The sequence below is a fragment of the Loxodonta africana genome, chromosome 1, assembly GCF_030014295.1.
Source record: "Loxodonta africana isolate mLoxAfr1 chromosome 1, mLoxAfr1.hap2, whole genome shotgun sequence".
NCBI classification, from domain to species: domain Eukaryota; kingdom Metazoa; phylum Chordata; class Mammalia; order Proboscidea; family Elephantidae; genus Loxodonta; species Loxodonta africana.
In genome coordinates, this window is record NC_087342.1 from 223,855,473 (window position 1) to 223,874,673 (window position 19,201).

At 38.6% G+C, this 19,201-nt stretch overlaps 2 protein-coding genes across 2 annotated transcripts in view; one reads left to right on the forward strand and one right to left on the reverse strand.

Annotated features, from left to right (window-relative positions):
- The first annotated feature begins 6,918 nt into the window (after positions 1 to 6,918).
- Positions 6,919 to 19,201, forward strand: part of OPRM1 (opioid receptor mu 1) — a 43,180-nt gene continuing 30,897 nt past the window's right edge. The window contains exon 1 of the mRNA XM_010588919.3: positions 6,919 to 7,266. Within this exon, the coding sequence (XP_010587221.2) occupies positions 6,974 to 7,266 (293 nt within the window). The 5' untranslated portion in view covers positions 6,919 to 6,973. The remainder of the gene's footprint in view (positions 7,267 to 19,201) is intronic.
- IPCEF1 (interaction protein for cytohesin exchange factors 1) overlaps positions 16,046 to 19,201 on the reverse strand; it is a 319,466-nt gene continuing 316,310 nt past the window's right edge. Inside the window, exon 15 of the mRNA XM_064292423.1 lies at positions 16,046 to 16,085. Within this exon, the coding sequence (XP_064148493.1) occupies positions 16,061 to 16,085 (25 nt within the window). The 3' untranslated portion in view covers positions 16,046 to 16,060. The remainder of the gene's footprint in view (positions 16,086 to 19,201) is intronic.

A 19,201-nucleotide genomic window follows, 5' to 3' on the forward strand; every position in this document is an offset into this window, starting at 1 on the left:
GGAACCACAGACACCACCTTCAGACCCTTAAAAGCACCAGGTCCACTGAGGTCAAGTCTACATTTTTAAATCTAGTGTATTATTTCCAGTTGTCCCTCCTGCTAATTCTCAGGCCACATACAAGAAAATGTAAAAACCAAAATGCAAAGGATAAACTCTCTCATGCATAAGTAATCCTACAAAACCCACTTGAAGTCGATTCCTGTATGTTTATGTTACAGAAGAGGAAGCCGGGAGTCAGGGAGCATGTGTAATTAAACTAAGTCACAAGGAAATAAACAGCAGAGCCTGGATTTTGAGCTGCTTTCTGTTTTTTTTTTTTTTTTTTCCTGATTTAAAGTCAGGGCTATCCCCCCGCTGTACCCCAGATGTCTCTCTCCTGAGTTTATCAGGTTGTTTTGAGTTTTTTTCTATTTTTGTTTCTGTTTTTGCCACATAAATAAAGAGAAGCTATTTCATTTCATTGTATGTGTATGCAGCAGCCCAGTGATCAAAGTTGTCGTACTAAATTTGCTGTATTGTGTCTTACTAAATTTACATTCTCATTTGGAGAACATATTTAGATGTTAGGTAAAAGAAAATATCTATGAACAAATGTATAAAATGTTCTTTCAATGAAACCTTGGATTCCTCCCCCCCACCTTTTTTTTTTTCTGAGCTTCAGACTAGGGTAATAGTTTCTTGCACAGTATTTATGTCTGTGTTCCTCATTAACAGCAGTTAATCATGTATTCCATTAACAGCTGCTCTCAAAAAATCAGAACTAAGCTATTAGAATAAGTGGAGGATGATGGCAATTATATGACTAGCTAAAGCCAACATATCTCGAATTTCAAGGAAGAGGAATGACTTTTAACATTTGTCTAGAATTCACCTTACTATGACTGTGTTGCTTTGAAACAAAATTGTTATGAAAAATGTTCTGTGATATTCCAATGTTAAATCTGGAGTGATAGATAATTTTTTTTTTCTTTTTTCAAATAGAGAATCTAGGCTAAGCTAGAAATAGAAACAAAAAGGTAGATATTTCTATTATTTGGATAACATACTAAGACTCAAGGAAATTAAAGGACACATGGCTACTATATTCCATACCATATAAATTAATAAGGCCTGTACTCTTTTTTTTTTTTTGTAATAAATGGACTCATTTATTTCAAGTCCACCTCCCTTCACAAGATACTTGAGCTTTCCCCTGACCATTGAGACCACTCTGGTAGACATTGTGGAATTATAGAGAAAAGGGAAAACACACCATAGGACAACTAAGATGTAACCAAAGCTGGAATTTAAGGTCCTTAGACTACTATATAGGGAGTCCCCAGGTGGCACAGATGGTTAAGCACTTAACTATTAACCAAAGATGGGCAGTTTGAACCCACCCAGATGCACCTCAGAAGAAATGTCTGGCAATCTAGTTCTGAAAGTTCACAGCCTTGAAAGCCGTATGGAGCACAGCTTTACTCTGCAACACATGGGCTTGCCATGAGTCAACTCAGTAGTAACTGGTTTGTTTGTTTGTTTTTTAATACTACGTCTTGACTAATATTAATTTACTATTTCTTTAACAACTCTTTTCTCACTCTCTAGAGGCTATCTTAAGATAAATTAAATTTGTTCTGCAATTTCCCCAAATTTATAATGGATCAGAGATTCTGAGATTGTATTACTTATAGATGTAAGTATAATTTAAGGAAGGAACTGCAGTGATGTCAAGGAAATCTTGTGTTCAAAACAGAGAGATAATAATTATCCTTAAGAAAAAATGAGAAAGAGCAAGAGAAAAGGAAAACACCAACCCCAGTTGAGAATATGTTGTTGAAGTATTTAGTTGAAATTCTTATTCTAGAGAGTGATTAAATTTTTATAAAATATAATTAAAAACAAATAATGTTCCCAGAAGAGGATAAGAATTGAGTTTGATAGTAATTCTAGAAGAGTCACCTGGTCAGCCCATATATCAATGCAGAACATGAGCTCCCAGAAAAAAAACCCAGTGCAGTCGAGTCGATTCCGACTCATAGCGACCCTATAGGACATGAGCTAACAAGGTCAAAATGCCATCATTAAAGTTTTTGTAAATGTGCTTTTTTTCAAGCTGTGTCATTTAGAATTATCCAGATTATTTTAGAGGATATCATGAGATTTGTGTTCATCACTTTTTCAACTAAGTATAAATATTACATAGGTACATATACACAATTTATGGATAAGAATGAATGCAAACCCAACCCCCAAAATGTGAAGATTAATCAAATTCCACTTTCTTACTTCTCAATCATTTCTGACACTAGCCATCCATGTCTCTCTCTCTCTCTCTCTGCGCTCTTAGCCACCCAGAGCTAGAACAGAGCTCATAAGTTGAAAGGTCACTGTCCTTCAGACTTTTAAATAGGCAAATGCCAGCCATCAATTCAAAAGTCCACATAATACCCTTACTTTTGATCTGCTGGTCACAAATTTGGAGTTTTCCCACCAGGCTCTCTCACTTTCCCCTGCTAACTCCCACTACTCCTTTGGGTTCAGTAATTCACTAGAACAACTCATAAAACTTACAGAAAGTACTGTACTTGCAATTGTAGATTTATTATAGCAAAAGGATACAAAATGTGGTCATCATAAGAGGTACGTGGGTGAGGTCTGAGAGGGTTCCCAGCAGAAAGCTTCCACATCCCGAAGAGGGCACATCACCCTCACTTCACCAACCAAGGAGCTCTTGGAGCCTCCATGTTCAGAGCCTTTATTAGGTTCATTATGTAGTCATGACAGAGGCCTCATTGTATATGCATGATAAGTTAAGTCATGCCTCCTGAGGTTAATTGATATTAGGCTACCAGAAGGTCTTTCTGGTTTGACCGGCCTTCACTCATTAGCATGAATCCTTAGATGTGGTATGGAGGTATTAATTATAAAGACATCTGAATTATTCAGGAAATTTCAAGAGTTATCTTCTCTCAGGACCAAGAATAAAGGCTAAATTGTTTCATTTTTTGATAAGGTGATTCATTACCACACACACATATATATTTTTTCAATAGAGAGAGAGAAAGTGTGAGAGTCTACGATGTACTAAGTAGTGTGTTATGAGAGTGCCTACCTTCAGGGATCTTATTACAGAGTATGTAAACCTGAGAGAGTAAATAAAGGAAGTAAAGTAGGGAGCATACATACAAAAGATAGCAAATTCACCACTCTAAATGACCTCGGTGGATTTGAATCATGGACTGGATCTAACAAGACGTAATTTCAAAATAAAAATGTACAGTGTTGTACCCAGGTCCCCTTCAAAACAACTGGAAATTAAGTGCAGACAAAAATCTGAATCATCAGATATAAGAAGTAAACTCTATGGTTACAAGCAATTGTATCCGTCTTTTTAAACTCCAGCTACTCTTATATCATCCAGAGCAGATCTTTAATAAATATTTGTTGAACTGGTCTGAATCACGCTTAGGGAATGGTATCAGTAATAAAGCTAAAGAGAGTCAAGAAAGCAATGCAACATTAAAAAGAAAAAGAGTTTTTATAGTTTATAGTGGTCCTCAAGTTTTATAGGTCAGGTCAAACTTAGGGCATTGTATTTAGCTCTGGAGCTATACTTTAAAAGCAGACAACTATATATATAGTTAACGCATATATCTATATACATACATACATATATAGATATAATAAAGAGCAGATAACTATATCTGAGACTGTTCTGATTCTTAGCCACCCTACGAGAGAGTAGAACTGCCCCATATGGTTTCCAAGGAGCACTTGCAGATTTGAACTGCTGAAATTTTGGTTAACAGCTTCAGCACTTAACAACTAGGTCACCAGGGTTTCCATATAAACTATATTGAATAGAAAAGAGACTAGGCTACTGAAAGGACTCAAAACTTGTAGAAGATACTACTCACATAATTTTAGATATATGAAGTATAATAATAATAACAAAGAAAAAAAAAAAGAAATCCACCGCCGTCGAGTCAATTCCAACTCATAGTGACCCTATAGGACAGAGTAGAACTGCCCCATAGAGTTTCCAAGGAGCACCTGGTAGATTTTGACTGCCAACATTTCGTTAGCTCTTAACCACTACGCCACCAGGGTTTCCGTAATAATAATAACAATACTAGTCATAATTTATTACATAACTACTGTTTCATAGTGTATCTCATTTAATCCTGCCAACACCCATATAAGGTGAGCATTATTATCTCCCCCCTCTTTTCTAACTGAAGAGAAAAGTGTCACTCAATGAGCTAAAGTAGCATATCTAAACTGTTACAGCTAAGAAGTGAGAAGTTCAAGAGTCACAAAAGGATCTGTCTCCAAGGCCAGGCCTGACTTCACTGTACCCCTTTGTCTTTCACATGTAGTAAGCTTAGGCTGGGTCTGCATGTCGTCACAGGATGGAATGAATGGCAGATAGATTTCAGTTCAATGTGAATTGATATATTATTTCTTGGAAGAATGTGTTAAGGTATTTTTATTAGTCTCTAGGAGATCCTGTAACATTTTAGTGCTAAAATTATACTCTTTAATGTAAAAGGATAAAAATATACTGAGCATTGGCAAAATAACTATGATTAGTACAGTTTACCTATGACTTGTCTATTTTCAAGAAAAATGCCTAAAAATAATATTGGAATTAAATGTTCCTTCTAAGTTGTCCCCTCTCCCTGCTACCCAAAGTGCAGTTAAATTTCTACGACTGCTTGAGGATATTTATTTCTAATGTTTATAGTTAAAAGATATTTATACATGCACATATATACATATGTACAGAAATGGAGATTATTTCATAGTTAGTATTAACTTTATCAAAAACAAAGGAAAAAATGCAAAAAATGTACTCTTGATTGATTTAAACATTTACTGCTAAAATAGAAACATTTGTGGTGTGGTGTGATAAATCACTTTTATACGGCCTTTCTAGCCATGGTCTTATAATTCCTAACAAATGATTGTGTGGGATTTTGCAAATCAGGTGCTTGTGGCCCACCAGAGAGATTGAGCAGCTTGCCAATAATGCAAATAAGGTATGTGTCTGGCACTCTTGTAGGGGTGGGGTCATGCAAATAAGGTATATGGAACCATAACAAGGGGATAGGTCAGTTTTGCCATCCCACTAGGCTGCCTCTAGGCATGGCTTAGAAGAAGCTATCCTGATTGAAGAACTGTATCCTGAATTGTAATCCATTACCATAATAGCCCCAAAACTGTAAATATGGCTTGTGACTTCCATGTGACCATTGCGATGAATTGCTGAACCCAGCAGAGAGGTGGAGAATGCCATGAGAGGGGCGGCTGATATCAGTGTTGGTAAGGGGGTTGGAGAGAGGAGGCATGTCTGACCTCTACCACATGAGAATCAGCCCCGGGCTGGTGTTAATGATGATTCGCTCCTCCACCTCTTAAAGTTAGAGCAAGTCAGCTGCCCCTGCCATGCCCTCACCATTTTTACATGTGGACTTAGAAGAAAATATAAAATTTAAAAGGCATCCTTATTTCTTAAGAATCTTGCTTGAGGGCCACTCCAGTTCCAGACTGGAGATTGTAGACCCTCCCGGAATTTCTATTCTAGAAAACAGAAAGAAGTAATATAAATTTTGTTTGATTTTGACTGCCTCCTTAGAAGCACATGCCCATGTAGAAAGCCCAGAGATAAAAAAGAGACTCAAATAATTACAAAATTGTCTAGGAGATTTAAGGTGTGGAGGACCAGCATTAGTTTTAGCTGACTTTACTAAATGCCAAAAACCAAACCAAATCCATTGCCATCGAGTCAATCGCTACTCGAAGCAACCCTAAAGGACAAAGTAGAACTGTACCATAGGGTTTCCAAGGAGTGCCTGGTGGATTCCACAACCCCCCTAATTACTGTAACCAGTTATTTTCCCTACCAGGACAGAAATTAGATGCAAAGAAAGCTTCTCCTCTAGGAGAAACTGGAACGACACGGAGTAAAAGAACAGGTTTCCTCCACAAAAGTTTGTTTCTCACCTTGTTCAGAGAAAGGATCACTCTTGTTTCGGACAGGTTTGGAATGTTGGAAATACTCATTTAGTGATATGAAAAACATTATTGCCTTTTCGTAGATGTGTGGGGCTGAGGTGATGAGGGCTACAGAAGAGAACTTAGGCAATCTTTTGCCTCAGTGATTACAGTAGACAATAGGGAGGGAATAGCATTGGTGTGTAAATGTTGTTAAGGGCTGCAATGTCTTTCCTCTCAGATTATAAAGAGAAAACCAAAAAAAAGACAGAAAACCTGTGCATTCCAGTCGATTCCGACTCATAGCAACCCTGGAAGACAGAGTAGAACTGTCCCATAGGGCTTTCAAGGCTGTAATCTTTCAGGGAGCAGACTGCCACATCTTTCTCCCGTGGAGTGGCTGCTGGGTTTGAATCGAGGACCTTTCCGTTAGCAGCGGAGCACTTTAATCACTGCACCACCAGGGCTCCTTATAAAGGAGAAACGGAATTGGAGAATGGAGTGATGTCAGCCTCTTTCTTTTACTTCACCGCTGCCAAAAACCAACTCTCAGTCTGTCTCCCTCCCCAACCCTTCTCTGTACCCTCTTCCCCCTCTCTGCCCCTCCTTAGACCTGTTTGCAGAGATGAGTGCCAAGTGAGGAGACCAACTCCTTGCATCGTTTTGCGCAAAATCCATCCCTCTCTCTCCTCCCTCCCTTCTAGCCTGGATCCCTCTCAGCTTTCCCTCCCCTCCCCTAGCGGTGTAGGGTTGGGGTTGTGTCTCCGTGTACTACTAAGGTGGGAGGGGGCTCCAGGCAGAAGATCATGTCAGATGCTAAGCTCTGCCCTGCTGCCTGACGCTCCCCTCTTACTCTGCCAGGACTGCTCTTCGTAGGAAATAGCAGGAGCTGAGGCAGCGGCGGGAGGAAGCGACCGAGGCGCGTGGAACCTGAAAAGTCCCGGTGCTTGGGGCTACCTCACAACGTGGTCCGCAGCCGGTCATCAGCACCATGGACAGCGGCTCCGGTCCCGCGATCTCCAGCAATTGCACCGATCCTTTCACGAGCTCTGCAAGTTGCTCCCCAGCACCTAGCCCCAGGTCCTGGGTCAACTTGTCCCACTTAGATGGCAACCTGTCCGACCCGTGCGGTCCGAACCGTACCGAGTTGGGCGGGAGCGACAGCTTGTGCCCTCCGACCGGCAGTCCTTCAGTGATCACAGCCATCACCATCACAGCCCTCTACTCCATCGTGTGCGTGGTGGGTCTCTTCGGAAACTTCCTGGTCATGTATGTTATTATCAGGTAAGAAAGGCGGCAGGGCTTGTGTGGAGCCCTCAGGAGCTAATAGCGGAATGGAGGGTACCTAATCCCCAAGGCAGAGTGTTTGGCCTGTGGTTGACAGAAGGGAAGGTAAACAAGGAAGACTGGGAGCCACTGTGAATAGAGTGGTTGCTGTTTGGGGAAGAATATGTACTTTTCTATTTTTCACTCCATTGATAAAGAATCCAAAATATCAGGAACAGAGAAGTTGCTTTGGTAAAAAGCCATATTACTCTGCTCTGGCAAAAATGTTCTGTCTTACAACTCCTGCTTACACTGAGCCAAGAGGGTTCTTGGGCACGCAGTACTACAGTGCCTTTCCAGGAGCTGGGAAACCAGTAATTGTAGAATAGTGCAAGAGGAATTCTGCTTGGTTTTCCCTAATTGGTGGGCCCTCAGTCTCAGGTCTCTTAGAACATGAACCTTGGCTACTTTCCTTCTCCTGCTGGCTTATGAAGATTTTGGTATACCACTACCCTGCCCCTTCTCTTCGTCTTTACCTCACTCGTCTTTGCATTCTGAGGCCACACTTGATAGAAGAATTGTTTCCTGGTTTCTCTCCATGTGGTTCTTTGTTGTGACAAATCTGCCAGTGTGTTGCCTAGACCAATTTGCAGTTGGTAGGACTGCAGATGTGCCAGGGGAGTGGCAAAGGGAATCTGAAATAGGGAGGGTGGTCCAGGAAAACCGCAGGATGTGCTCATTGTTGTTCAACACCTCTTAGAGTTGGAACCAATTGGAAGTGACAAAAAGCAGCCTTATTCTGCAGTATTAACTATTATATAGGAGATTGTAATAGGGACTCTGAAAAAAGTGTCTTTATCCAGTGAAATTATTTCAAGAGAGTTTATGGTCCACTTTCTGTTCATCCAGATGCTCCAGGTTTTTTTGACAAAGAGTGTGTCAGCTCTTAATATTAACTGAGATTGATATAGATTATTTTGGTACTGGTGTGGATATTCAAATCCTAAATGTGAATATGAAAATATTACAGTTAAGGAATTAATTTAAAGTAAATATCTTAACACTTGAAAGTGGTTCCTGACTTGGGATTTTCTTCCTACTAGGGGTTATATGGAAACCCTGGTGGCATAGTGGTTAAGTGCTACGACTGCTAACCAAAGGGTCGGCAGTTTGAATCCGCCAGGTGCTCCTTGGAAACTCTATGGGGCAGTTCTACCCTAGGGTCGCTATGAGTCGGAATCGACTCGACAGCACTGGGTTTAGTTTTTGGGTTTAGGGGTTATATGTCTGTAGTGAACATGGCATTTTCATATTTAGTTACATTTGCTTCACTCCTTCAGCAAGTATTGCAGGTTTCAGTGAAGCTCCTTACTCTTTTAACAAGCATTTTCCTATTTTGCTTCCATTATCAAAGTATTACAAATTGCTTGTAATCGATTATTTCTACTTCTATGTTTGTTTTATTTAATTAATGATTGTTAAAGAGTAAAACCAATTTCCCTGATCTTTCTATGAAGAATGCGATAAGCAGGGTCTCTGAGAAAAGAGCGCCATCTATTGACAGAAAGGAGAACAACAGAAGGAAAAATGAGGGAAGAGAATTAAAGAATGTATTTTCCGAAACATTTACTTTATGTAATCCAATACAAAGATTCATATAAAAAATAAAAATCAAGGGTCATTCTTCAGTTATGATAATAAAAAGAATAACTAATTTCCTGTCTTGTGAAGGGAAAATATGTTTTCCATTTTGCCTGAGAAAATTCATAGGATCATAAACTGATGGAGCTAGAAGGAACCCTAGAGATTATCTATGCTAAGTGAGTAAACTGAGGCATCAAGAATATAAAGAATTTCCCTAAGGACAGATAGTTCATTAGTTCAATACCACTGAATCTTCCTTAACCAATATAATTTTGTGCTTACCAGGGTGGCAAATCATGATTTGAGTTAAATTCAACTATTAGATAGGCAGCAAGGATTTAATTAGCAGTAATAACATAGGAATAACTAAGTACCCCAAATTCATGGCTAGAATCTTGAAGGAAAAAGCACTAAAGAGAAATTACCAAAACATCTAGAAAGCCTGCCATCTGAAACATCATCTTTTACTCCCTTTTATTACTTCTCCTTGGCACTTTCCTTCCTCATTTTTCTCCCCTCTTGTTTATGCTTTTCTATAAAGAGAGAGCCCATAGAGCAGCAACCGGCTGTGATTAATAAGATTAATTACTAATAAGATTAGTCTTATTCCAAAGGTTACTGGTTGGGTAAATTTGTTTGAAAGGCATTATCTCTGGCCACTTGCTGACTTGGAGAAGGATGGTGACATTGCATCTTGCTGAGGACGTGATATTGTGCTTTACTTCTCTGTACAGAAAGTTCTAACAAAATGCAGTACTATTTGAAAGGTCACCCCAAACACCCACCTGTGGCAGTTCAGATGATTAATTACAAGGTCAGATAACATTCTGGGAATGCAGAGAAACAGTTTACATGAAAGGGATAGGAAAAGTATTGGGGGAGTGAAGAAAGTATGTGTATTTAACTGTCCCCAGGTTGTGATGTTCTAAGCTCAGGGATATTATTTTCTCTGCTGAAAAGATGGGTATGATGCTGCTTCTATTAAAGTATTGAGGTGAAATGCTCCCTTACTGGCACTATTTAAAATTCAACAAATACGTTTGAATGGTCAAGTAGTTACAGTTCCCTGACGAGGTTAAGGTACTATTTATTAGAATGGCTTAGTACATTGAGTGAATCATGAGACGTAGATGACAATAACGACAACAGCAACAAAAACAACAACTGGTAGTACAGATGCTGTGATGAATGCTTTTCTGTTCTGTGTGACCTAACTTCACCATCATCATCATTACCATCATTGTACCTTCATCAATAACATTATTAAATAGTATCACTTAAGGAGGGAGGAGTCTACCACACTGCTGTTCTAAGAAGTGTAAGGGAAGAAAAGCAATACTGCTACATGATCTAAAGACTTAAAACACAGATGTTAAATGACTGAAATGTTGTAAGTATTCATCATCTTGAAGCTTTTTTGTTTGTTTTAAAGAAAAAATAATGCTTGCAGGATAATACCATTACAAAAATTACCACAAAGATTCTGGAAAATAGGGCAATAAAATATCACAAAAAGTAACCTTCTTTTTAAGTGGGGGTAATGGGTTTAATGATAATGTATTATTGCCAAGAATCTTTTAAAGAAAAAAGATCAATCAGTGGTGTTTTTATTTACTGAAAATATTTGATAAAAGCAAAGGGTTAGCCATAGCTCTAAAAACTGATATAGTTCCAGACGTATTTGTTATATGATATTTTTTGTCCAAAAAAATTTGTCCATGTAGCTAAGCACATGATCTGTGAAGACACTGTTGAAAGAAGAAAAGAGCTAAAGACTGTTAGGTGTCTGTAGGCTGTGTGTCCTTCCAGGTAAATTTCCAATCAAGAGTGACAAATGATATCATCTTAATTCTTAAGATAATTTCTTAATTTATCTAGACAAATTCTTAATACAACTAGTTATCAGAATAGGGCATCTACATATACGCAAGGCGTTACTGTCATTTTCATGCCAGTAAAAAGTATTGCTGGTTTAGAGCAGGTGCAATGAACTTATACTTGTCCAAAATACTAACTATCTGATTCAGCTTTAAACTGTAAAATGATCTATCATGCCTGCTTGGAGCAGAGATGTAAGCTTTTAGTTTGACTCAGATTTCCATAACTGAGAGAATAAGTACTAATAATGTTTTATTTAATTTGCAGCCAAGATGACACCCGTGTGTGTCAGAGTAGAGCTGTGCTCCATAGAGTTTTCAATGCCTGATATATATATATATATATATTTTTTTTTTTTTTTGGAAATAGATCACCCGACTTTTTTTCCTGGAGCACCTCTGGCTAGACTCGACCACCAACTTTTCAGTTAGCAGTCAAGCATCTTAACCATTTGCAGCATCCAAGGACTGTATGTGTATATATATGTATAATGTATATTATAAGTATATATAAATATATTCATGTATATGTACATATGTATATATACATATATATGCATGTATATGTAAATTAACTTGAATGAATGTCAGTGAATATGGCCACTAGTACTTTTCACAAAATAAAAAAGGTAACAGTTTATTTAGAGAACAATTTTTAATAAAGTTTACTTTCTTTTTTGGAAAACTCGAAATACTCTAGAGGATGGATTTAAAGGGAAAAAACAACAATTTCTAAATAAAATTCTGTCTTTAACCAAAGTACATCGCAGCATAACTATTTGTTTACCTTTCACTTAGTACTAGAGAGCTTCTGATATCAGCTATTAGAAGTCTACTGTAATTGCTATGTCCCCTATATATGCTATTTCTTTCTCGAACAGCTCTTCCTCTGTGTGGACCCAAACACTCTTAATTGCTTTTAGTTTCCTCTGTTGTAAGCTGTGTCTCTGACATTGGCACAGAATTATCATTTGAGTTTCTTTTCCCTCTCCTCTCTGTCCCTTCTTTCTTGAAAGAGCGAACTATCAAATATTTTCTGAAATTTTCCAAACACAAAGGAAAGTAAAGAGAGTGGCTAAGTAAAATCCACCATCGTTGTTAGTCTTTGCTGTCAAGACAATTTCGACTTATTGCGACTCTACAGGACAGAGTAGAACTGCCCTACAGGGTTTTCAAGGTGCAGCTGGTGAATTCAAACTGCCGGCTTCTTGGTTAGCAGCCCTAGCTCTTAACCACTACACCCCGGGGCTCCACCATCGTTGTCTCAGTATCATCCACCTTCCGTCTGGAGTTTCTCTGAGTACACTGCCTTTCTCAGGAATCAGCCCGGCACTCACATCTATACTACCTGGAAGTTTGAGAAAGTTAATGCCCCACAGAGCAGCCCCTGACGAGGGGCAACAGGAGCCTGTAGCCAATTGCTCCACTTTGTTCCTCTCTCCAGTCAGGTGCACAGTTCTGAGAAGTGAATAGCATGGAGCCTCAGAAAGTCCAGGCTCCATCAAGCCCCACTGGCCAACACTGTAACCAACATAAGGATATAACTGGTACTGGCTTTTCCTCCTTTCCTGTTTCACTCTCCCAGCCCCACTCCTGTTCTCTGGAATCACTTTCCAATTTGATGCACCTTCCTTCACACAAGCCCTTGTCTCAGATTCTGCCAAACACGTCATTTTATTGTTGGCCACTGTGCGCCGGCATAGTAAGCAAATAGAGTTCTTACAGGCTCATTCACTCTAAGTTTTTCTTAATATTTAGTAATTCTTAAGAAAAACCCTAGTAAGTAACCTCAATTAGAATGATCAATATAGTTCATGAGAAAAATGTTTCCCTCCATTTTTTCCTGCCTCGGGATTCAGGAAGGTTTAAGTTTTACTCAACAGACACGAAGTAGACGACAGTCATGTATAGTGTTCAGTTCACTTCTTCTCAATGGAAACAGTTTGCTTTGTATATATAATGGAAATAAAGCTTCTTGTGCCTTCTGACAAATTATGAGAGGCAGCGAGACAAAAGCTACCATCTCCAGCCACACTGATTTCAAGTTGTGTAATACTTGTAAGATTATCTTCTGATAAGTAAGCTTAAGAAACTTTCAGAGTCTTCAAGCATCATATACAAGAAGCGTCATACACACGAAGTGACATATAGTGAGTTTGCCACAGCAGATTCTTTTCTTGGCGATCGTTTCTTGCCTCAGGTCACCTTACTTTCTTCCCCACCAGCTCCTCAGACTGAAGGCCCTTGAACTAAGGCTTGAATTTAGAAAGGGATGATAGCTTAGAAGAGAAGCTTTGCTTTGAACTCAAGGTTCCAAACATCAATCGTGACTCAGCTCTGATCCATTCTGGGCCTCATTCTCCTCATCTGTAAGATGCATGAATTGGATGAGAATTTTAATATCCTTTCCAGTACTAAAATTTCCTATGGAAACCTCCAGGACAGTTTCTCCATGATTGTATAAGCTATAATATCTACAGAAAAAAAAGTACTCTTCTGCTGCAAAATTAAATAATCTTGTTTCCAATTCCATCCCGGCCCCTTGGATTCTATATAAGGTCAGCGGATTCAGCTTAAACCCAGATGATATTGTGTTCTCTTTCTCTCTCTCCCTGTTTCTCTGTGAGCTGGGTGTGTGTGTTTCATCCCCTTTTTAATTCATGGGGCTATAGCTTTGATATTTGCCTTCAGAAATTAATCATACTTTGTGTGAAAATTAATACAGAGAGATACTGGTTCCACAAAATCTAATAAAATGAAAATTTGTAAAGCTCTCAAATGCGATGGAATATGTGATGGGTTGTAATGAGGGAAAGTTCATCTTTGTCTCGATATAAGTTTCTATCCAGGCAAGAATTTTAACAAGAATGTCGTCAAGTACAGTTTTTCTAAAATTCAGTCATGTGGTAGCTTAGCAGTTGCATATAAGTGGGATCCCTAAAATGATTCTAATAGTAACTGTTTAGATTATCTGAAAATTATTACACTAATAATCTGTCTTGAAATAAGTACATCCAGAATGCTCCTTAGAAGTGAGGATGGTAAGACTTTGTCTCATGTGCTTTGGACATGTTATCAGGAAGGACCAGTCCCTGGAGAAGAATGCCATGCTTGCTAAAGCAGAGGGTCAGAAAAAAAGAGGAAGGCCCTTGATGAGATGGATTGACGCAGTGACCGCAACGATGGACTCAAACATAACAACAATTTTGAGGATGGCGCAGGACCAGGCAGTGTTTCGTTCTGTTACACATAGGGTCACTATGAGTCTGTACGGACTCGACAGCATCTAAAACCAATGATTTAAATTAATGTTTGACCAAATTCAATTAAGGTGATTTTTTATTCATTATCTTTAAATATACCTTGTATTTTCCTCCTCTTTATATTTTCTTCTATTTTCCCCTCTTATCTGTCCACTGCTTTTTTTTTAATCAAAATTAGTCCTATTCTTTAAGTCCCAACTTAAATCCTTTCCTTCTTGCAGTCTCCCCAAATAACTCCTACCACCCCTTCCCTGAATTGTAACCCATAATAGGGGCTTCTGTTGTTTTCAGTTGTCTCGAGTTGGCTCTGACTCATTGTACCATTACGTACAACAAAATGAAACATTGCCCAGTCCTGTGCCATTCCGTGATCTACTATTGCAAAAAATCTGTGCGGTTTTTCCATGATTTTACAGAATGTCACTTGATCATCCTTGAAGACTTGATCCACAACTATCTCTTTGGGTTAGCTAAGAAATTCAACATTTCAACTCTGAGCAACGGATTTGTCCATCTTTAAATTGTCATGTAATGTAAAATTTTCAGTAATTCAGGTTTACCTGAGATTATCGAGACACAAATTCTAATTCAGATAATTCCCTCAATGCACTGCTTTGTTCATGCGTATTTAGTTTTTATGCCTTGAATCATGAAAGATCTATACAGGTGAATAATATCAGCAAAACATAAATTTAAATGCACACACACATCTATACACACACATCCACAGAATTTGAATAAGGAATAGATTATTACTCTTATAATCACCATATAGAAAGTAAAATTTAAAGAAGTTTACCTAAAAATAGTCTATTAAAAAAACTTAAGAATATATAAACTAATATCAATGTGAGCATCTCATTGAAACAAACTAAAAAAAAAAAGATAACACACGAGACAATTAAAAATTTAAGCACTGACTGCATATTTGATTATATTTATAAACTATTGTTAATTTTAAGGGCAAAACATTTTCAAGAAGTGAAAAAATAAAAAGTTAGCACATACAATGTTCTTCCAGGAAATATTTTTAAAACACAGATGAAGAAAAACATTAAGCTATCTTTCACATAAAATACCGTAATAAGCTCATGACATAAAACAAGGTTTTTTAAATCATTTATTATAATCAGGAGGAGCGAGTTAGAGAACAAATTGGGCTCCCTTGTGATTCAGTCATCACCATCACCACGTACCAAGGCATGCCAAGCAAATTGCAAAAAGTGTACGCTATACTTTGTATTACATACTGAAATAAAATTCTCAAAATTAGATTGATCCCTTGTGTATCTAAAACAGAGATTATCTCTAATTAGCATTATTAAATAGATGAATATCTGGATCATATTTACTATTTAGGATTCAGTACAATTGCGTGGAATCTTGTTATTTTCAGGAAAGCTTCATGTTAAGAAGGAAAAGTAATAAATAGAATGTCATTGCAAATAGTTGCACAACTATAAAATGACTTGACACAAACCTAGCCGACTTTGGAGTAATTTCTAAGTCACAAAATCTTTAATCTTGTTTTTAATAAGAACCATAAAGAGCTCTGCCTGCAACTGAACGAATGGCTCCCGGTCTTTGACTTAATCTGGCTCCTTCACACTGAGAATGGCAAAAATGCACAAATAAAGTAAGAACTCATTCTGGTACATAAAAACCCATTTTATACCACAACACTTTCACGAGCCGAAGTAAAGTGTGGATTTAAATGATTCCGAGGTAAGCATCTCATCTCATTTTACCACCAAAACCAAAACTCATTGTTGTCAAGTCGATTCTGACCCAAAGTGACCCTGTAGGACGGAGTAGAACGGCCCCATAGTTTACCTACCAAGGCTGTAATCTTTACAGACGCAGACTGCCGCATTTTTCTCCTGCGGAGCAGTTGGTGGGTTCAAACCGCCAACCTTTCAGTTGGCAGCCAACCACTCAACCATCGCAGCACCAGGCTCCTCCATTTTCCCACATTAGAGGCAAATATGACTCATTTGCATTGGATGAAGAGTGGTCACTTGGCTCAGTCTAGACTAGGATCAGCAAACTTTCTCTGTCAAGGGCGAGAAAGTAAATATTTTAGGTTTTGCAAGGCAGATGCCGTCTCTTGGAACTATGCAACTCCGCTATTGTAGTATAAAAGCAGCCAGAGACAACACATGAATGAATGAAAGTGACTGTAGGAAAGGTTTCCCAAAAAACCTTCTTTATGGGCACTGAAATTTGAGTTTCCATATGATTTTCACGTTTCTCAATATACTATTCTATTGATTTTTTTTCCAACCATTTAAATATGTAAAAACAATTCTTAGCTGGCAGGCCATGCAAAGAGATGGTGAGCTCCATTTGGCCCACAGGCTGCTATTTGCTCATCTCTGGTACCAGAAACCAGTTGCTGCCTAGTTAGCTTTGACTCTTGGTGACCCCGTATACGTCAGAGTAGAATTCTGCTCCACAGGGCTTTCAGTGGCTGATTTTTTGGAAGTAGATCAACAAGCCTTTCTTCCAAGGTGCCTCTGGGTAGACTTGAACCTTCAACTTTTCCAAACGCTTAACCATTTGCACCACCCAGGGACCCCATCTCTGGCACTGTGCAGGCTAATTCATGTTCTTTTCATTCTTTCAGTGGACATGAAATAACATATTGCCTTCAGAAAATGACCACACAAACAGGAAGTTTAATATAAACCATCACTGTTTCCGTAGATTGTTATGACAAACAATACTGCTTTTCTGGACCTGATGTTAAAGTTGGTTTATAATACCAGTCACATAGGATTGCCTCTAGTTCACTCCAGAGTCTCATCTCTAAACCCTAACTCTTCATTTGACCCAGGTGAGCAGCAGTGTTCATTACCAACCCTAGTCACTGATTAGAGAGTAAGTGCTTAGAAAAAGACATTTTTGAAGAATTCTCCTCTACTGGATATGCTCTGTGGTTATCTCAAATCTGTGCAATTTTCTAGGCTTTCTCCCAGTATTATCATCATCAATCATTTGGAAGCTTTCAGGAACACTTGAAACCGTCATCTGCAAATTTATATTAACTTCTTCACAAATGTAAAATCTGTCCTCAAAGACACTTATGCCTGCATGCCAGCCCCCCTGCAGCCACCCCCATGCACCCAGCTACTGAGTGGCAACTTCATCTCACTCAACTTCACTTTTTGCCTCTGAAAACACAAAAGCTCATTGCCTGGATTTTTTTTTCTTTTCTTTTCTTTTTGACTTACGTAACTTGCTCATTTACAAAGGAAATTGTTTTATGCAGTTCTTTAAAAATGTTATTCCTTGTGTTTTAGAACTCAGACTGTCTAGCTGGATACAAAGGAGCAATATGGTAGGCTGAGGTGTTCTGTGTTTTGTCATCCTTTGGTTTATTTTATGCAATTTTGTTAAATGATTTCCAAAATATTTGCTGAAATCTCCTTCCTGCCTGCTTTCACATCTTTAATCCAGTTCTACCTCTAAATGATGGTTCCTTTGATCAGTTATGCTCAGAGAACACTTCTGGCCATGTATATAAATTCTATAGATTAGGCCAGATGGCCATCAGGCAGAAATTTGCAAGGAGACACAATTTGAACTTTAACTGAATGACATATGTTGTTGTAGTTAGTTGCCGTCGAGTCAGCTCTGACTCACAGAAACCTTACATACAACAGAACAAAACCATACCGGGTCCTGGCCATCTCCAAGACCTTTGAAACGTTTGGGTTCCTTTTTGTAGCCATTATGTCAATTCATCTCACTGAGGATTTTCCTCATTTTTGCTGTCCTATTTTACCAAACATGATGTCTTTCTCTAGCAATTGGTCTTTTCTGATTACGTGTCCAAAATAAGTGAGCCAAAGTCTCGCCATCCTCACTTATAAGAAGCATTCTGGTTGTATTCTTCTAAGACTGATTTATTTGTTATTCTGGCAGTTCATGATGCATTCAATAGTTTTCTCCAATACAACAATTCAAATACATATAGTCCAGCTGAAAAATTCATAGTTCTCAGACTATCTGTAGTTGGCACTAGATCTAAATTCTAGCAAAGATTCCAGAAAAGATAAATGAGTGATAAAATTTGAGATTCTATTTAATTAACTCATGAAACATCAGAACAATCGCACAAATCCTTAGACACATAGAAGGAAGAGGCTTCCAATACCTTCCAGCCCAGTGGTTCTCGATCATAGTTGCATATTAGAATCACCAGGAAACTTAAAACATGGATGCCCCACCTAAGGCTAATTAAATCAGGAATGCAGGGGGCCGGGGGGGGAGTGGTAATGTCTTGGCATAGCAAAAAACCAAACCGAACCTGTTGCTCATAGCAACCGTAGGACAGGGTAGAACTGCCCCACAGGGTTTCCAAGGAGTGCCTGGTGGATTTGAACTGCCAGCCTTTTGATTAGCAGCCAAACTCTTAAACACTAAGCTACTAGGGTTTCTGTCTTGGCATAAGTAGCCTTCAAAACTCCCCCCAGTTGATTCTTATATGTAGCCCACGTTGAAAAGCACAGATCTGATTCAACTTACTCATTTTATGGATGAGAAAAATGAGTCCTAGTTGTCAAGGAAATTTAAGAGGTTGGTCTATGTGTTTTACTTCTCTGAATTATAAGAAACTACTTGTAGACTAAGTGGTAAATTAACTCCCAGAAAAACTAAAGATCAGAATGTTTTAAAAATGTCCTTAAAGTTGACCAGTTAGCTCTCGTCTAACTTATCTAGTGCTGCTATAACAGAAATACCACAGGTGGATGGCTTTAACAAAGAGAACTTTATTTCTTCACAGTAAAGTAGGCTAAAAGTCCAAATTCAGGGTGTCAGCTCCAGGGGAAGGCTTTCTCTCTCTGTTGGCCTTCTCATCAATCTTTCCCTGGACTAGGAACTTCTGCACACAGGGACCTCCGGTCCAAAAAACACACTCTGGTCCTGGCACTATTTTCTTGGTGGTATGGGGTTCCCCCTCTCTGCTGGCTTCCCTTTCCTTTTTATCTCTTGAGAGATAAAACGATCAAGGATGTGACCTCGGTAAGGGTGTTACAATTCCACCCTAATCCTCTTTAACATAAAATTACAATCACAAAATGGAGGACAACCACACAATACTGGAAATCATGGCCTAATCAAGTTGACACATATTTTGGAGGGACACAATTCAATCCATGACAG